At 32.5% G+C, this 20,882-nt stretch overlaps 1 protein-coding gene and 1 long non-coding RNA gene across 4 annotated transcripts; one reads left to right on the plus strand and one right to left on the minus strand.

The window, feature by feature from the left end:
• Nucleotides 1–38: 38 nt before the first annotated feature.
• On the minus strand, nucleotides 39–17,544 carry LOC107070933 (uncharacterized). 3 transcript variants are annotated; one of them, XR_016177036.1, is made up of 4 exons: nucleotides 17,086–17,544; nucleotides 16,908–17,023; nucleotides 12,524–12,699; nucleotides 39–759 (listed from the first exon to the last, which is right to left on the minus strand). It is a non-coding gene; the product is annotated as an uncharacterized LOC107070933 (long non-coding RNA). The 3 variants fall into 3 exon arrangements; XR_001476338.2 differs by lacking the exon at nucleotides 39–759 and adding an exon at nucleotides 7,696–8,853; XR_016177037.1 differs by lacking the exon at nucleotides 39–759 and adding an exon at nucleotides 11,929–12,064.
• Nucleotides 17,545–18,063: 519 nt separating this feature from the next.
• Nucleotides 18,064–20,319, plus strand: LOC107070928 (uncharacterized). Its single transcript, XM_015329487.2, is given in 2 exon segments — nucleotides 18,064–18,734; nucleotides 18,737–20,319. Coding segments are annotated over 2 exon segments (1,314 nt in total). The 5' UTR covers nucleotides 18,064–18,494; the 3' UTR covers nucleotides 19,811–20,319.
• The last annotated feature ends 563 nt before the right edge of the window (nucleotides 20,320–20,882 follow it).

A 20,882-nucleotide genomic window follows, 5' to 3' on the forward strand; every position in this document is an offset into this window, starting at 1 on the left:
AGAAGGATGACGAATAACGATCTCATTCGGAAATAAAGAAGTGTGTGTGTAACTGAGTAGAATAGTAGTTTCGGATGCCGCAAAGAGACAAATAATTTGGTACAGCAATCTCTGCAAACGAACACTAACTCACTCGTATTAGAAAGCTAGAAAAAGCTAGACGATAGTAGGGGGTTTTAGTTAGAGTGGGAAGAGAAAGGGAAGTAAGGGTCCTAGGTCCTGTACGCGACATTTCACGCACGTGCGTAAAGTTACATGTGTATCGAGTGCAATCGGAGTCTCTCGAATCCCACCAGCAACTCCCTCCATCCCTAAAAACAAGGGTGAGAACATGGCAAACTTACGAAACGTGACATCCGGGCGGCTTTTGACTCCACAAATTTTTCTCCAATAACTTTCACGTGTAAAAGAAAAAAGATAAAAAAAATCATGTGAGCAAATCAAACGTGTTAGAAGTGAAACCTTTAACAAACTAATTTTCGAGAGAAACTACCCTCTCCCCCATTCCTTTTGCTGTAAAGATTGTAGAAAATTTTGTAAAGTTGATTGAATACGCGGATTTCGAAGATAAAAATAATGAATGGTAGTACGGAATAAATGAAAATAAAAAAATAGAGCAAGAAAGATAGATATAGATAGATGGGTTAGTGTTGAGGGTGGTGTCCACATGTCCGACGTGGACCGTCGACGATGTCATTAAACTCCTCGTTAAACTCCAGGACTAGCTCCAGGACTGGAACCAACTCGAAACGTCTGCCACTAGAATCAGAGAAACAGAGATAGAGAAAGGTAGAGGAAGCAGCACGCTGTCTATGGGGATCTCCCAGAGTAAGGGATGATGTGGGTGGTTGGTAGGGGTAGTAGTAGGATTTGGGAAAGGAACTTGACTGAGGAATTGAGGTGGGGGGAGGAATGAGGAGAGGAATGAGGAAAATGGGACGATACTACTACACAGGTGAAGGTTTAACGTATACTGGACTGTATAGTGAGACCTTATATATGAAGGTAGACGTATTCGGGTTCGAGTTCGGGTTCGGGTTCGTGATTGGTTACATTACCGATATGCGCGTCTCTCCTGTCAACTCCCGGGGAGGGGATTGCTGGTGCTGTTACAGCAATCGTGGTGAAACCTGGATACCTCCGTCATCTCCCTCAACTGACGAAAACAACCGGTGAATTTTGTGGGGTGAGGTGGGAGGTTGGCAAGAGGGGAGAGGGAACTAGTATATATTATAGTTTTTTTTAGGTTACAAAAGATTATAATGTAAAGATTTAAGATTGTAGGTGAATCAAATATTTGTGAAATAAATTTTGACAATAAAAAAACAACCCTGACGTAGCAAATTAACATTGTACAAAATATTAGCATAAAAATGTTTAATAAAATTTGTGAAAGTATCAATCGTTAGAAATCCGTCATTCACTCATCCGTCAGGGATGACGTAAGAGACACGAGACAATCCTTGTAGGATGATGAAGGTTTTAGCGAACGTGCAAATCGTGAAGGAGGATAAGAACGACACGTGACCTACCACCGGTATCCCGCAGTTAAAACAGTAAAAAAAAAGAAATATATAGGAAGAAGGAACGAAAAGGGGGTGTGGGGGGAGGGGTTGGGGATACACAGAACACAGACACGCGACTGTTTTCTACGGTCTCTCTTACAAATAGGTGGATACGAGTCGAGTGACACGATGAGAAACACGTGTATTCGTTTACAAGTATACTTTTCACATACATAGATACACGTAGAGGACGCACGTATAAATATATAGATAGTAGAGTGAGAATCAATGATGCGTGTGTATATTCTTGTGAAGTCGTTAGCATCAAACTAAAGGAGCCCGTTATTTTTACATTAAATTTACCCCCTCCAACTTTGTACCCCTTCCCAACAATCCTAACACCCTTCTAGTAATTCATTTCTTATTTGTTTTGTACTTTTTCCTCTTCTTTTTTTCACGGTTAAACGAGCAAACTGTTAATTCTACTGTAAAATGTTTAGGCGTTGTTTATTTGATTTTATTTCTTATTTCTAAGAAAAAAAGGGGTCTACATTATTTTTATTTCATTTTTACGATCACACCAGTGACACGAGTTGTATTACAAAGTTACAAATTGTTATGGGAAGTAAGGGGTGGAGTCATTGGTTTTTAATTTGTAATTTAATCTCGGATTAATTGGATTTTCTATTTTTTATTTTATTTTCAATGTTTTTACGATCAGTTCGGGTCTTAAGAAGTGAAAGGGAAAATATTTATTTGGGGTGTAGAGGTGGGATTGACTAATACAAAATTTTCTAATAAGTCCATGTAATAATTCCAACACAATAAAAATATGAAATATAAAAAAGAAGGGAGAAGCAAAGTGGTCATTCAACAAACGACGTGTTAATCTCAACCAAAATTTTACGACCTATTTTCAAACTAGAAGTTCTGAGCAGTTAGCTTTTATCGTGGAAAAAAAAAGAAAAATGGAGAACTGGAGAAAGATTTTTTACTTTTTTTAGGATATAGAATTACTCATGTGAGAAGTAGAAGGATCATGCACGTTTCTTCTCACTCGTTATCATTATTATTCCGAAAAAAAAAACAGGAAATCGATCGTTAAAAATTGAATTTTATTTAACTCACAGATTCTCAAAAGGTTTCCCGCATATTTCTGAATAATAATAATAAATAAGTTGAGGGAAATTATTATGAGAATATTGATGTCACGTTTAAAACGTAATATAATGGTGTAACGCAGGTGTTAAGAACATTTAATTGGGCTTGTTTTTTTTTGTTGATCTTTCAAAATGGAGGATGAAGAAAGGTTATAATAAATAATAATAATCATCGAAGAAAAAGGGGGTGATGGGGGTGGGGTGCGCGTATTTTGTATGGAAGGTGTGAACTAGTATTACAATAGTCGACAAGAGGAAAAATAAAAAAAAAATGGTAGTGGGATCGATCACAAAAAAAAAAATAGCATAGTTTGGCAAAAGCACAGTATCATTGTAGAGGGTTATAAAAAGTTGCTTTAGGGTCTTTCAACGAGATTCATAATAAGTAGCAGCACACGGCGGAGGACCTTTTACATCCTGGCTTCTTCTTCTTCTTCTTCTTCTTTTTCTGCATCTTCACCTGCTCGCGGCAATAACAAGGACCCTCATTGGAAAAAGTTTCGGATCCTTTAACAAACTTTTCAACATACAATCCTGTACAAATTTGGATCTAGAGTGAGAATAAAATCTGGGATTTTCAATCTTTCAGAATATTATTATTCGTACGTGACTTTGCAACAACCCTACACCCACACCCCTCTTGAGAAAAAATGGCTACTGTAGATCTCTTTATTTTTTTTTTTTTTTATAGTTTGACTTTATCCCTATGACAAGCAGAAAACAATTGTTATTTTAATTTTTAACCAATGACTAAGGCTATTTTTTAACAATATGAAATATCATCAAAAGTTCCGAAAACCTTTGAGATGATAGACAAACTTTTCTTACCAATTTAAAAATAATTCCACCATTTTGTGAAAATTTAGGTAAATATTTTAATTAGCTAATAAACAAGCAAAGAATCTACATGGGGATTGATAGTATTTCCGGTTGTTAAATTTAACATAGAAAATGTATTTCGTATTTCTTTTGATTTTTTTTAGAAAGACTACAGGGGGTCTTAGGTATTTGGTAGATTGGTTCTAACGTATGTATATATATATTCGTTTATACTTTGTGAAAACGTCCACACGGTGTTAAGCGTCGTCTGGGACACGCGACAAGGCTTACAACACCCTCGCACAATGCGAAAGTTTCGACCTCGTTAAGGGGATCAGCTGCGACCTATTGTACCCGCTAACAAGCACTAAATAGACCAAACGATACAGATAAAGAAACTTATGTTGAAGGAAAAACGCAAGGAATGGACCAACAACAACAACAACTACAAGTAAAAAGAGAGAGAGAGAGAGAAAAAAAAAGAAGATCAAATAAATAAATAAAATGTTCCAAAAGTGTATCAACAAATGAAAGACTCGTGCCGCAAAAAAAAAAAGGTGAAACCCAAAAATGTGATTGTGTCGTAGGTGCTACCTATCCTTCAAATACTAAATAAAGAAATCAGACAAAAAAAGAGAGAGAGAGAGATATTCTGTCATTCGAAGAAAAAAGCTACGGGGTGTCTTCATAACGGGGTGGTTATAGTAACATGGACATGTTGAACTACAAAGTAAAGAAAACAGGACCAGGATAGTTGTTGGTAATAGAAAATGTTGATGTTAACAGGGGTCGGCGGCTTCCAGTAGAAGTAACGAGCTAAAGAATAAGGTAAAATAGAATATTTGAGGGGATGAGTTTGAAGCAAAAGAAGAGTGTTATTAACTCGTCCAACAGATGTCTCACCGCGTGAATCTGGATTTATAAATACCTAATGGGGGTTGGGAGAAGGTGGGGAACCCTACCCCTTTTTCATGTTCGATACTTTTACTTATTTCAGTAATCCAATTGCTGAACAAACCCAACCCACCATTCTTTTCGATGCATGTGTAGTTATGTCGTGTTTTTCAACGATTCTGGAATATTCCAACGATACGTACAATTTTGTCCCCGATAATGATCCCATCCAACAAACGACCACCCTCTCACGGTAATTGACCCCTGTGGGCTCGGTTCTTTTTCAATGCTCACAGTAAATCGATTTGATTTCCTTTTTTTCGGTTGATTATTGTAACGAGATTGTTATATCAGTTCGATTATTACAATTTTTATTTCGAATTCCCTAGAAGATTATTCTAATAATAAAATTCATACAAAACAACATCTTAAAAGTTTGAATTAATTTTTTAATTAGTCTTCCTACTTGTTGTGGTTTCTATTTTATTTTTTTTTTATTTTTTTTATTCATGCTACGAATGTGAACGATTCCTTATGGCAATTACGGAAAGAATGTGCTTTTGGCAAAAGTTAGAAACGTTTCGTGTTTTAACTGACATTGTATAAACACTTAATTAGAAGGCATGTAGTTATTTTCAGATATATTTAAGATCAATGATATTTTACTTTGTATGTATGAGTGAATAATTTCACACCAGCTAATAATAGTTAAATAATTGATACAATGATTTAAGACCTTTGTTCTTAAATATATTGATTTTTATCTAACAAATTGTTTGATCATTCGTCTACGACAGATACACACATGTATGTCCAGTTCAAGAGGGAAAAAAATAAAAAAAAATTATTGAAATAAGATGAAAGGTGCCGAACAATGGGAGGACATTTGGAGGTTCTTTTTCTATTTTTTTAAGGAAATTAAATAAATTTGGTCAAGTCAAATGGAAGGGAAAAGCATTTTTCTTCAGTTCGGATAACAGTAACAGAAACAATAAAATGAAAAAATAAAATGAAGAAGGAAAGGAAGAATAGGAAAAAAGAGAACTTTCAGGGGCCTATTGGTAAGGACAAAGAAGGACAAACTTTTCCTAATCTATAACGTCTTGTTGGGAGACACATTCATTTACCACGAACTTTTGCGTTAGACTAGCGTGACCTTTTTGTTAGAAATCCCTTTTTTTCTGCAGATGACCAATAGTACTTTAAAATCATATTCATCCCTTATAGAATTTGGTATCTGTATCCTTCGTTATTCTCAGCGGGATGGAAATAGGATATAATAGTTTGTAAAAGCATTTTAAACCGACTCGTTATACTATTTTACTGTAAACCTAATCGATTATCATACGCCTATCCGCGTGATACTTTTACATCTCATTTTACTTTGATTTATTTACATGTATATATATATATATATATATATACAAAAATTGTGAATATTTTTATGGTGGTTTAAGTGCACTTATAGAATCATAATTTATCATAAATAATATTTTTGTTAAATTAAAAATTAATATTAAATTATAAAATATTATTCAACACGAAAACTGATTTTCAATAGGACACATGCACGCATTGAAGTCTCCGTAATAATTCCGTTAGTATCAGACGAATTATTAATTAATTAAAAAAATATCAACGTAATATTTAACATAAAGAATAAAATAATAGACAAAAACAATTGATCAAACCCTTTCGTTTCTTTTTAATCCTTTTTTTTAACAACCGGAACCATTATATATTTATTAAACTATATTCTTCCTATTCGTGTTAAATTTCGTTCGACGACAAATCCTGGTAGTTAGAAAACGAGACTACATTTCTCGTGCGTGTTATATGTTACAGTTTTAAAACTTTCTATTACATCCCTAGGGTCGTGACACGAGCCACCTTGCACTGGTGTTGAACAGAACTTCTCAAAAGACTGCAGATAGAGAAAGCTGAAGGAAAGCGGGGGATGAAGGTGAAGATCGTGGAAGAGAAAGAGGAGGCTTATTTACAACTAACATCTTCGTAGTAACTTTAGAATCGTACATCAAGTGGGATCATAGTCTAGGAAATGAAATCTTTTCGTTTGAAAATAGAGAAGACGAAAAAAAAAAGGAGAAATGCAACGCCATATTGACAAATGGTGTCGTTGAAAGTTATGCTCCAAAAGGAATTGTATAATATTAACTTTTTGAAAGTTGACTCCTAAAAAATAAATCAATGTATTTACGTAATATATAAACAATTTTTATATAAATATATTTTGTTATTTTCATGTATAAGTTGTTTTTGTTTGTCAAAATAATTTCAAATTAAAATCTAAAATTCAGTGTTCAAAGAACAAATAAAATTGTTATTGCAAAATATATAAAATAGAAAAGTTTGAAGGAAAATTATTTGATAAAAAATACGGGTATCAATTAATTTAATTTGAAAAATGGCGACGTATAAGTTTCCATGTAATATTAGACATGAGTAGTATGCGACAACATAACCAATACAAATTTTAACTTGAAAACCCTACAACAAACTTGAATGAAAGTCTGGACAGTTCTCTGTAACGCGTTTTTCTTTCTTCCTTCTATTTTTTTTTGTATTTTTTTTTTGCTTTCTGTCGCTGCGTGATGTCGCCGTTGATCTTTTTTTTACGATAACCGATCCGAAACGAAAAGCGGAGGCGCTCGTGCTACCTTGAAACCTTATATAAATATAACACAACACAACCATAACTGCGACTGATCGACCAATGGTACAAGACCATTCCCAATACCGTTCGGAATAATAAAAGGTCAAAGAAAAACTAGAAAAGATGAAGAACGATGGAATAGGAGAATAGGGGAGGGTGGAATAGCAAAATTCTCGTGAGGTAAACGTTTCCTCTCTTTAGATCATTATTTTTTTTTCTTTTTTTGGCTCGTTTGACAAAACACCGCCAAAAATCTTGCTACTTGTTTTATATTTTATTTAATGTGATCACTGAATTTTTTTTTATTATCCCCACCACGTTGGATATTTTTTAAATGAATAGAATTTATAATTGAGGATTCCTATTGGGGATGAATCAAAATTTATTTAAAAGCATAAATAAATGACGTGTGTTTTATAGTAATTGAAATATTAATATAACACTTCTAGGAAATAGATTATCTCAAATTTAAAACAAAATTCAAATGAAATGATATCATTGAGATTACCTGTACACCCTCTAACATATAATAATAAATATTGAAATAATTTAGAAACATAAACTAAATCCTGTTTTTTTTCTCTCTCATTTTCTATCGTCAAAGATTAAAGGGAAATAATGAATAAAGAAAAAGCAAGAAAAGTTTATTGAGAAACGTGAAGTGTAAAGGCTGGTACTCGTCTCGTCGACGTTAGAGAACTGGCCGATTAGAAATGCAAGAAGATTTCCAAGAAGACGAAGATGAAGAAGAAGAGGAACGAATGAATTTTTGTCGGCACAAATAAGAAAGAAAGAAAGAAAGAAAGAAAGAAAGATAGAAGTTAAGTGAAGAGTAGAGAGAGAGAGAGAGAGAGAGAGAGAGAGAGAGAGAGATTCACATGTAATACGAATGTACGTGTCTTCTTACTATACCCCAAAGATCCAAAGAGATAAACAAACTCCTTCAAGGGGGGCAGCTTTCGGGATCTTTGATGGCCCAGCTCGTTGATTAATTCCAGTACGCGTGAAGATTTGCTGGTAGTCGCCGATAACCGGCTGGGAAACAGCCGGGATACCAAATAAATTCTCTCAAATATACTAACTCAACTTTAAACTCATCATTTTCTACACATTCTAAAACTGAACACTGATTTTACTACAAATTGTCAATCATTAATGTTAATTCGATATCAATATCAATATAATTTTAAATAATTTATTTGAAAATGTTTATTATAACACTATGACGTCTGGTGGCTCCACGTTGGTGCCATGCAAACTAATTGTTAATAACTAATTTAACATTTAAATGAATTCAAACGTTAGAGATCTCGATTGGGAATGAAATTAAAATGAAAATACATATATATATATATATATGTATATATATAAAGGATGAATTTAGATGGGGGATTTAGGTGGGGGGCAAAAAACAGAACAAGCAGAGCTTCCTCTTAGTCTCGCCACTGAGTAAACACCGAGTGGACGTTTAGTTAGTTTACACTTTGTTTTAGAGATGTTAGCCAAACACGCGGATTCCTCTTTGAAGATCACCGCCAACACCAATTGGAGCAGCAACAGTAGCAGCAACAGAAACAGTAGCCAAGAACCATGAACGTAAACCTTCTCTTCCTTGTGAACGTTTTTTTCTTCCTTTTTACCATAGTCCCAACCATATTCCTATATCTGTCTCTTTCTAACTTCTTCGTAAAGTATCAAAGAGTGACTTTCTTCTTCTATTACTCGTGTGCCAGATGAAAGAAGTGGGGTATCGTGTAAAGTAAACAAAATACTGAAGAAGACGTTTAGTTTTTCAGCTTATCTAATTCAAAGAAAAAAATACCATGATTTATTTAATAGGATTGATAATAAGCATGGGTTCCTGATCAATTTATTCTTATCATTTATTTGTTCACTATATCAATTTAATTTTCATACCTAAAAACTCGGAATTACAAAATTACAATAATTTAAATGCAAAATTTGAATCTTATATTTGAATTGGGGGAAATATTAACGAATTTGTTAAAACTCTATAGGAGAGTGAATCTCTTAACTGGACAAGTTTCCTAATAAACCAACGCAAGCATTTAGAGTTTATTTACACGTCGTAACTTTAACTTATGAACGTACGAAACACTCGTCGCCGATTGCTACTTGAGATGAGACTTCGTGGAAGCAACGAGAGTGAATGAACGTAAATCCTATTTAACGAGATTAGAACTTTGATTATATGAGAAAACGAAAAAGAAAAAAAAGAAAACAAAAAATAAATCATGTAATATCTAAAAAAGTACACACACAATTCTGATCATTGTTTATTGAAAGACCAAACCATTTAGTTGATATTAAAAGAAAATAATTATTTAATTAAAGTTAAAATTAAATCCTCACCCAAATTAAAATGAGCTTATGCAATAAAATAATACAAGAAAAAAGATGAATAAATAATAATAATAATAATAATAATAATAATAATAATAATAATAATAATAAAAAGTATCGTTAAGCATTTCTAAGTTTACAAAAGAAAATTGAACAGAGGATAACAGAATAGTAGAAGTTAGTAGAAGAAGTAGAAGAAGCGTGGCAAGTTTCTTCTAACCACAGGTTTCTCGTTTCACGTTACAAAAAAGAAAGAAAGAAAAAAGAAAAAGATAGAACCGTCATTCGTTTCTCCTTCGTAGAATCGGAGGAGTTCGGTAGTAACGATGAAAGAAGTCGGGAATATCATCCGGTGGTTTTTCTTTCTCATTCGAAGCAACTTTTTCGTTCGGCGACGAGTTTATTTGCAAAAGGAGGAAGAAAGGAAGAAAAAAAAACGAGGAAAGCAAGAGAGAAATAGATAGAGAGACGGGGGGATCTATATTATTTTTTCTTCTTATTCTTCATCTCTTTCTATCCAATATGTGTCGGCAAAATCAGCACAGAAAGGTACGTTTTACAGGATCTAAGGAATAGGACAAAAGGTAGTCCAAACTCTGAAAAATATATCCTCTTTATCCAATCATCTCAGCATTCACGCCTTCTCCTTCCTTCTTCATGAACACTAGGTCCCCTCCAACCCCTACAACCCACCCCACAATCAACCTCCCTCTCTCTTTGACTTATTTTCTGTTTCACACGTATACACAAGCACACGTACACGTTGACAGATAGACACTCGGGGTGCGGTTTACAACAGATACCCATCGCTCCACTTCTCTAAGGGATAATAATTGATGCATCAATGCAAAGTGCCCGGTTTCTTGATGAAATTGTATATATCCACACCACACAACTGTGCTTATTCAAGTATACACACACATATCTCAAATTCAAAAGTCAAAGAAACAGTTGAGAATATTCAAAGAGTGTTATAAGTGAGATCTCATTCCCCACCACAACTTCCTTCGACAATTTTTCCAGATGTTCCAGGTGTGTGTACCCCTCGTCCCTTCTTCCGTCATAAAGATATGACGGAGCCATGTTAACTTGAAATTTTGCTACGAACAATTATCAAAGGTTGTACTTTGAGGTATACAGTGTCCTACAGATTTCAGTGGTTCTTAATATTTTTGTTTTTTAATATACAAATATATTTTATATTTATCAATTTGAATTGTTTGAAAACATTATTATAGGATGTCAGGGTTGCATCAGAGTTTTTTTTTAATAAACTAATATTTGATAATGGAAATAATATAAAATTGAATACAATTTATTATTACAATATCATAGTAATAGAAAATTTATGATTACTATCCTTGTAATATTGTACTATGTCAGGGTTGCATCAAAATTCCTATTAACAAATTAATATTTAATAATGGAAATAATATAAAATTGAAGAAAATTTATTATTATTATCCTTTTAGGAATTATAATTTATATTTTAAGAACCACTGGTCATAAGTTTGAATATATAAACCCAATAGATTATTGGACACCACCCTAAATCTTTTTGTTTTCCTACTGAACAGAAAATAACATGAATGGTTTTGTTGATTTAAAACGAACGATTGTATTGCTACCGGTTTTATACTGTTACACACCAGTTTGTTCGTCACATTTTTTTTCTTGTCTACGTCTTCTTTCCCTAGCTGACCCCGAATAATAATAATAATAATAATAATAATAATAATAATAATAATAATAATAATAATAATAATTGGATTATGTAGGTGAAAAGGGTAAGGGGAGGAATTACTGACAAGGAGAGTCCTTGTGTCATCAAAAAATGTTTGAAGAAAAGCAGAGAACGTTTCTTTTCTATCTTCTCATTCTGATGATGATGATGATGATGATGACGATGATATGTATGTATATCGTTTACTATGCATACATTTTAAATGTATGTTAACATATGCATATATTGAATTACAAGATCGTCTGGACCTTTTACTGGCATTACAAAAACAAGCGAAACTCTGGCCACTCCATTCGAGACTTTTATGATTGGATCTTCCTACAAATTTTTTTTCAAGAGAGAAAGGTTTATTACAAATTTTTAAATTGTTTTTTTTTACTTAAATATATAAAATATATCGAATATTCTAATATCAGTTTACAGTTTACTATATAATTTATTTAATTTATTTTTGTAATTAATTTTTTACTTACAACTTTAATATTCTAATTTTAGTTTATAACTTGCTACATAATTTGTTCAATTAATTTTTGTAAATTAATAATTGAAAATATTTAATTATTTAAATTTAAATATTTATTATTCATTGATAGAAATTTTCATACGAGTTTCTAAAAATTTTTGGTTGATACATTTCATTCATAAAATTAGAACAAGAATTTATCCCAAGCTTTATATTTTTATCCGATGATGTTTGTGTATTCGTTAAAAAAAAAAGGAAAAAGAGAAAGAAAAAATAAAATTGAAGGAAATATAAGAAGAGATAAAAATCTAAATTGAATCTCGTTAGATGGATAAGAAGCGTTCACCTTTCTAAGGATAACATCTCTGATATCCGAAACCGATCTATCCTGGGGAATTAACGAGGTGCTATAAATATTGATACGGTTTTGCGAGTGCCCACCTATGCAACATAGGAATAAACTTGTTGGACAGAAAGGAAAGGAAAGAAGAAGAAAAAAAAAAAGGAAAAAAAAAATATAAGGCGTGTCAGAAGTATCCCTTTATCGACGTAACCGAATGCCAATTATCGGGGAAGGCGTTCGAGGAACGCGAAACGAAAGAGGAAACCTTATAGACTACTACAAGTAGTATACAGTAAGTATACAGTAACTTCGATTGATTCAAAGTAAAATACTAACTCCTGTGTGCCACAATTTTCTACGATTTAAATATACCACCCTATATATAATACATATTTTTTTATTTTATATCGTTTCCCATAATAAAAAACAAAAATAATTTACTGGGCCTAATATTTTCTTTTACCTTTTTTTTATTTTGTGAAATATAAGGAATACATTTCGTAAAATCTTCCAAGATCGTTAAACTAGTTTCTAATAAAAGAGAAGAAACAAAATACCATAAAAGAGTTTTCTATCGTTCGTTTCCAAGTCCCTGTACCCTTTTTGCACTCCCCTGCCTCATCCCTCTACACGGTCATATATTTTGGAATAGATCCTTCTTCCTTCTACTCTGTGGTTTTCCATATGGTTTGCCACGTAAATCGCCATCTTGATAGTACCGGTTGAGTTTCTTCTACAAAATAAAATAACCCTAACTTTTATGGCACACTTTTATCCCCTTCGTGTTTAAGGGTTTTAAGGTACAAAAAAGATAAAAATAAAAAAAAAGGAAAAGAAAGGGCAAAATTTTTATAATCCTCCACCTGCAATCGACTTTACAACAGAACCTTTTTTCACGAAAAGGAAAAAAAAATAAAATAGAATACAATTCAGATAGAATTTTTGGTTTCTCGGTTTGTTATATTTGCGATTGTAAAAATTTCATGCTACTTCTACGATTTTTCGTAGGGCCAAATATTTTTGTACCTTCTTTTATTTCTTTTTATTACCATTAAATTAAAATACAAAAAAAAGGTAACCTAAATAAACTACCATCATCATCAACATACACCATTATCCGATTATTTTTATCAATTTTATTTAAGATTATTTATATTGACCAAGCTAAAGGTTTTCATACACACACAGGCACACACACACATACACACGATGAAATAAAATGTAATAGGAGAAACGTCAGATGTTATTTTTGTCCATTTTTTTTTTGTTTTATTTGCTTGTTCCCCCGAGCGGACGTTGAGCGAATTGAATGAGTTAGTCGGACGACATTCTATGATCCATCTTTTGTGCGTGCAAATATTGGCTTTTTTTGTTAAGGCGCTGTTCGGTATATTAGAATCAATAGCTTTACGACTTTAACGAGCCTTCTTTTCACCAACCTTTGTCCATCAATGTAACTCTATCAAGGCTAAGTGTCTAGTGTGGCCCACAGTATTGGACTCCTTGTTATTATCAACTGCGTTGCTTCGCGAATGATCAAATGGAAAAAAGAAAACTAGAACATATATATGTATTGGGTTGTCCGGAAAGTTCGTGTAGATTTCCGATAGATGGCAATATGTTCTTTTATTGAAAAAAACCTGAAAAATTCTGGAAGAACTAAATGTATAAGTTACTCATAAAGATGGTGAAAGGTTCTAGAACACAGAAGTGTAGTTATATATTAATTTAATAAATATATATAATACCAAAAATATATATTTTTAAAATTAATATATATAATATAATAATAATATAATATAATTTAAATATATATTTAAAAAATATATATTTATATATTATATATGTTATAAATATATATATAATACCAAATAATATAAATAATATAATATAAAATAAATATAATACCAAATAAATATAATATATAAATAATATAATACAAAAAAAAATAAATTTAAATGCGTTGCATTTCAATCTTTAGAATTTTCTGGACAACCCAATATATTACCGTGAAAGACCGAAATTGGTGAATGTCAGATCACATAGCATTAACAATTTAATTCAAAGTTGTTTTCTAACGAAATGAGCTTTTCCTATTTATCCTAAATAACAACATTTAAAAATATTCTATTCTGTAAAATAGCAATTGTGTTAGAAAGTCCAAATATAAACGTTGAATTTGATTGAAATCTTCTGTCGGCGTTCAAAGTGTTGCTACGATGAATTTCAAATTTAATCGTCTTATATTTACAAAGATTTACATTTGAGTAACCGACATAGAAGAAGATCCTTAGAAAATTCTTTATCCACAAATTCAATATTTCATCTCTATTTTCTTTTTAATCTTTTTGTAGTTTTCTATGAGGATGAATTTAAAATCCTTGTTCATGGTAGGTGAGGATTAGTTTGAAGTATTGCGGAAAATCTGTGAAAAAAGGAACAACAGATCGAAGATTAAACGTTTGTTGTATTCCGCAAATAATTCATTTCTATTCTTCTTACGCATCATTGATCTCAAAGAATTTCCGACAATTTAAAAGACTCAACTAAACTTTTATTTTTCTAATTTTTCTAATGTGTTGTTGAGAATCATTCTAAGAATCTTTGACACAGGCTAGAAAACAAAATCTTTCGACGAAAAATAACAAATCACTCTCATCAAATTCTCTTTAAACTGTCATCCATTAAAAATGTAACCTTGATCTTATTTAAAAAAAAAGGTATCCTCAACCCTTTTTCAAAAACATTTCGCAAACTTTGAACTTTTGATCGATTGTCAATCATTTTTTTTTCTTTTCGATGTGAGAGAGAAAAAGGTTTGAAGGAGGAAAAATTCATAGATTTTCTTTTTCTTTCTTTTTTTTTTTTTTGAGGGAAGAAGAAGAAGATATTGTCGATTCAAATAGGACTCGTTTGTTGGTCCACTTGTGTATTTTCATTTCTACCTGACACAATCAAAAAGTGGCCCCATGCTTCTGGAAACTAGCTGCTGTACTACGACTACGAGGGGTTGAAATAGTCACGAAGTTAGGAACGTACCAAAATGTTCACGTGTGTGGTAATATTCCATACATTTCCAGCAAATTCGTGGTTCTGTTATGAGTGTGTATGTGTGAGTATTTTTATAAAAGTGTGTGTGTTGAATCTTCAAACGAGTTTTTCTGTAAATCCGTTGATTTTTAGATATGTTAATGTATAGTTGTGTTGACCTGCAAGTGTGTTAAGTTTTAGGTTTGGTAGTGTTGAAGTATTCTAAACCTTCGATGACTTGGTGTGTGTAAGGGATGAGGGATTAGGTAAGATGTCTCCTTTTATTGTTGAATACATTTCTATGAGTGTGGTTTCTTTTCAGGAAAATCCATGACTAATTGTGCTAATCCGTGTCGAATTGAGATTAACGAATATACTTTAGATAATAAAATAATATTATTATTTTATTTATACGTTTATTTTTAAATTGCGTTTGCGCGTGCAAGAATTTATAATTTTTTTTTTATAAAAATAATGTTTTAAAAAATCCTAAACACATTTATGAAAATTAAAAATAATAAATTTGTTGTATTTAATTTAATTGTATTTGAATTAATTATATTAATGTAATTATAATTGTATTGTATTTAATTTATGAAAATTAAATTTTAATTTACAAAAATATTTATATTATTATACACACAATATTCTCTATAATTTTATATATATAATATATTTCATAAATTATTATATACAGTAATTTACGAATTTTTTTATATAAATATATATATATTATATATTTTATATAAATATTTAAATAATTTATAAAAATTAAAATATATATATATATATATATATATATATATATATATATATATATATATATATATATATAATATTAATTTATTTAATATTAACTAATATTGTCATTGATAAATAAACATATTCAACAATTTTATTTACAATAAATTCAATGTCATCAAATGCAGCATCATGAACTTCTATTCTAAATTGTATGCAACAAAATCTGATGAAATCTTCAACTGCATTCCAAAGATTTTTTATACAACACATATACATACACAGATAAATGCATAAGGGAAAAAAAGGAACCTTTTGTTAATTGAATGAATTATCGTCCTTAATCGATTATAATTTGTTTTTTGTATTGTTACTAAACGTGTGTCAAAAGGATGATGAAGGATGACAACTAAAAAAATAAAATTTACTATTGAATTAAAAAGATCAGCACGAATGTGCAATAACGAAATGATAATAATGCAATAAAAGTTTCTAATTCAAAAATTAGTTCCGGTTGTCCAACGAGCGACAAAAATCTCTTATTCCCTTTCCTTTCTTATGTCCTCAGCGGGGGAAGGGGACGAAGGCCGGGGGTGGATGGATGGTATGTTAAAAAGATTCGTTCGGAATTCTTTTTTTCTTCTCGACTTTTTTATTCAACAAGTCCTTGTGCGACTCTGATAAAAAACGTGTTCCTTTCGTTGTATCAAAAAACGCACGGTTCGCGTAAAAAACAAAAAAAAAGAAAGTATTTGAAAAATAATTAGAATTAGAAAGTAAAAAAAACAAAAAAGTCTATCGGGAGAATGTTGAAAATGAACGGAGAAAGGAAAAGAAAGGAAAAAAAATAAGGGTGAAAGTGGGATGTATAAGGGTGTTGTAAGGGGATCGCAAAAGGGATGTAACTAAATCTATGCTTCTCTACGGGTCGACGACAATGTTCCCCTAGGGGGTTTAAGGTTTAAAAAAAAATGCTTAAAAAATTAGGCTTAAAAAAGATATACCGCATAATACCGAAAATAGAGAATTTCTTTTTACCTTTTACCGACATATAACTTCGAAGAAACAAATCATCCTAAAGATCTTCAAATTTCCTCGTGCAACCCCTCACCACTAACACACATCCCCACTTTCGTTTAAAAAAAAATCTTGCTCATTTTTTTTACTTACGAAATATATGTGTTTTTCTAACTTGTTAACCAAATTTTTAGCCCACCAAGAAGAAGAGTAAGTTGGTTGTTCGTAGATCAAATCGAAAGATGGATCTCAACCGAATGATAAAAATTCTGGAATGAAAAAAAGAGATGAGGAATGAAGATGTTGGCAAGGTGGTCCTTTTTTTCTTTACCAAGTCAGGTTTTTGTTGTTCCTTAATTCCTCTTGGGAGTTTTGATCTTCCGGTAGACACAACAGTGAGATAGCGAAAGGAGACATGGTTCGAGGATCAAACGGTACCGACGATTTAAACTCTAACGCGAGAATAGATCTAACTGTGGATATTATAACCCCGCGGGTGATTATTATCTCGTTCTGACGATGATTCAATTGAGTTAGAATGGACCACATATAACGGTTAACGTGACCAAATACTTCTTCACTTATAATAATCCTAAGTAAATATCAAATCCTTTTGGAAATTTCAGTAACAAATAAATAAATAATTTTAACAAAAAGTAGTGGTTGTAAAAATCCTAACTTATTTGTCCAGTTTTGTTAACCCATGATGACCCCCTGTTTGAATGTAAAGAAAGAAAATAGAGATGACATTTGGATGAATGTGTGGTGTGTAACCCAGAAGGTAACCAGAGGAGGATGCAACGCACCCCTTCTTCTTCTGTTGGAAGCCAAGCAAACCCGCCATCCTCGAGGGAGGGTGTAGAAATGCGGATTGCAGGGATTTGTTTGCACACGCGGCCTTATATGCGCGTCTTGTTGCGACTGCGCTCCCCACCCATGGAAGAGAAAATACATTGACGTCAGTTATTACTACCACAAGGATAAATCTAACATAACCCATAGCAAGCAAGTACGAAACGCGAGTGCAAGCATTGACTTGATATCAAAAGGCTGCTGCTAGGCCTTGCTCTAACCCTAAAACCCTCGAACTACCCCCACTCGAGTATGTATTCGTCGATCCTATGCGCTGTTTGCATTGTTTGCTGTCAAACATTGGACGCAAAAGAGCCCATTGGTGGGAGAACCTAAGCGTTTTGTACCTTCTTAGGGAGGGATAGGAATATTACCATTGGTCGAACCCTCCTCTTTTCATTTAACTTGGTTACACAGTAGGCGTGACTTAAACCCATGTATAAGAAGCTAGCCCTGGTGGGGAAGTTGCCACTAGCGCGCAGATGCTCCGACGGAGCGCCTCGGTTGTATTCCTTCATTCCTATGTTGCATCTGTTCAACCAACCTTTTTTCAGTTCCTTCTTAACGTTTCTTATTATTCGATTTAGAAATAAGTGCATGAACGTTGTTGGAATTCACGGTTATTATTGGACAATAAAACAACGATTACGTTCAACGAAGTGTGAACCCATTAAGGGGTTTAAACAGGATAATAATTAACAAGTGTTAGTTTGTTTGCTGTGATGTGCGTGATTGTTATTACATTTTGTCCTAATTAGGTGAACAAAAAAAGGATTATTGACTTTTCGATTGGACTAACTACCGTATCGAATACGCGTGTGTACGTCGTCAAAAAAAAAGTGTAGTAAACATTAATTTACGAATTTGGGGATTGTGGAATACTAACAAATGATGGTTAACATGGAGGGTTCTAATGAACAACACACGGTGACGGCGGCATCGCCACCACCACCACGAACTACCCTTAAAAGTAGTTTTAGTATTCGTAGTATATTACCGGAAGCTTGTTCTGGAACAGCTTCCTCTGTACCGTCGGTCAGTCAATCGATTTCGTCCGATGCATCGCACGCCGACGATAGTGACGAGTCCTGTGATTTGGACGTAACAGGTGATGGTACAGAAACTCCACCCCATTGGATTGTTCGAGAAATTCAAATTCAACCAATTCCACGGATCAAGCCAATCATAATGAAAATCATTCGCGTGATAACAATAACGATGATCAAACGAGCGATGTTAAAAAAAAACCTGAAAAACCACCATACAGTTACAACGCATTGATAATGATGGCCATTCGTAATAGTCAGGATAAACGATTAACCCTTAATGGTATTTACGAATACATTATGAAGAATTTTCCATATTACGAGAACAACAAACAGGGCTGGCAAAATTCTATAAGGCACAATTTGTCGTTGAACAAATGTTTCGTCAAAGTACCGAGACATTACGACGATCCTGGTAAGGGTAATTATTGGATGTTGGATCCAAGCTCGGACGATGTTTTTATCGGTGGTACGACAGGAAAATTAAGAAGAAGATCGTCCGCGGTATCGAGATCGAGAATGGCTGCTTATAAAAGAACCATGTCCTTTAGTAATTTGTATCCAAGTCCGTATGCACCAGCGGGTTGGCATACCACCCTCTACACTTTTCCTTATTTACATCGTGCTATGTATCCAGCTGCAACTGCAGCTTACACCAACCCACCGGGTGGTTATCCAGCGAGCCTTTTACCTGGCACGGCTTCGACAACCACCACAACTGGTCTACCTTGCAAACCTCAAGCTGTTCCAGCAACCGCCGCACCACCAGCACATGGTTCTTTTTCCATGGAAAGGTTACTGCAAAACTCGACTGGTTATCCAACGAATATCTCTGCGATATCAAACATCCCGGCTACCGGTCCTTATGATTTTTACACAGCACTGAGATCGTTAACTCAACATCAACATCATCCTAGCCATGCTGTTTTTAGTCAACAACAACAAAGGTATCAAGTCAATCAACCTTCTGCATTGAGTCAACCACCTTCCAATACGGCGTCACCGGGTAGTAGTCCCGAACCAATGTCCCCCCACTCGCCACCAGTTTCAATTTGTTCTGGTAACACGATGGTACAACAAACCAACAGGCAAATTCCTCACTCTCCTCCTCAACTTTTACTAAAACCCATTACAGTTCTAACCGGTAGACAAAGTTGAATTTCTAATATTATTTTTTTCCCCTTGTTGTTTTGTTTTATTATTATTATTTTATTAGAACCCAATTAAATAATTACAACTGAATTATTTCCCTTTTCAGTTATATTTTTTGACGAGACGTCGGTTTCTTTGATGATGTGATTCAAACGAGAAAGTAATTTACGAAAAGCAGAAAAACAGAAAAAAAGCAATAGAAAATGACCCGATTCATTTTGTTGAATTCCAATAGAATAATTATTTACAGAAAACTCCATTACGAAACGATATCTTTTTAGAATATTGTGCGGTCTATTATTGTAATAGCTATAATTTTGTATTTAATTATATTTAGGTAAATTTTAATTTATATCTTATTTAAAGTCCTAGTCATCAAATAAAAAAAAAAAGGACGCACTATCTGTACATACAAATTGTAATATATTACTAATAATAGTTAATCGCGTGTAGATTAAATATCGTTAAGAAAATTATCTATAAGTTTAAACTACGACTAGATTGTTTTTTTTTTTAATAATACTATAATCATTCAAAGTGATAAGTCATGTGAGATCCAATATTATTATCCCCATGCCAAATATTATTAAATATTAAGAATTTGTTAATAAGTTATTAAGAAAACTGTGCATTTAAGTTTCCATTTCTTTCGGTTAATCTACAGGCTCAATTTTTCTCATAAACACCATTACTGATCATTACTGATTTAATATCATTAATTCATCCTTGAACAACGTATTCGCATAGTAATATAATCAATTTGTAAATAAATATACATATTACATGCATATATATTATTATTATTATTAATAAACAGTCTTGTAAACAATGAATTTAACGATTATGAGACTGATATGAAAATGATATTAGTCGATATTGTTATAAATATTTACATGTAGCAATATATATATGTGTGTGTGTGTGTATATGTATATATGTACAGAAAAATTGCAGTGTATATATATATATATATATGTATATGTGTATATATATTATATTATAATATATAAATATTTAAATATTGTTATTAAAAAATATAAATATTTAAATATTGTTGTTAAAAAATATAAATATTTAA

This window comes from Polistes dominula, unplaced genomic scaffold (assembly GCF_049000335.1).
Source record: "Polistes dominula isolate Pdom_NZ unplaced genomic scaffold, Pdom_raw_medaka contig_75, whole genome shotgun sequence".
NCBI lineage: Eukaryota > Metazoa > Arthropoda > Insecta > Hymenoptera > Vespidae > Polistes > Polistes dominula.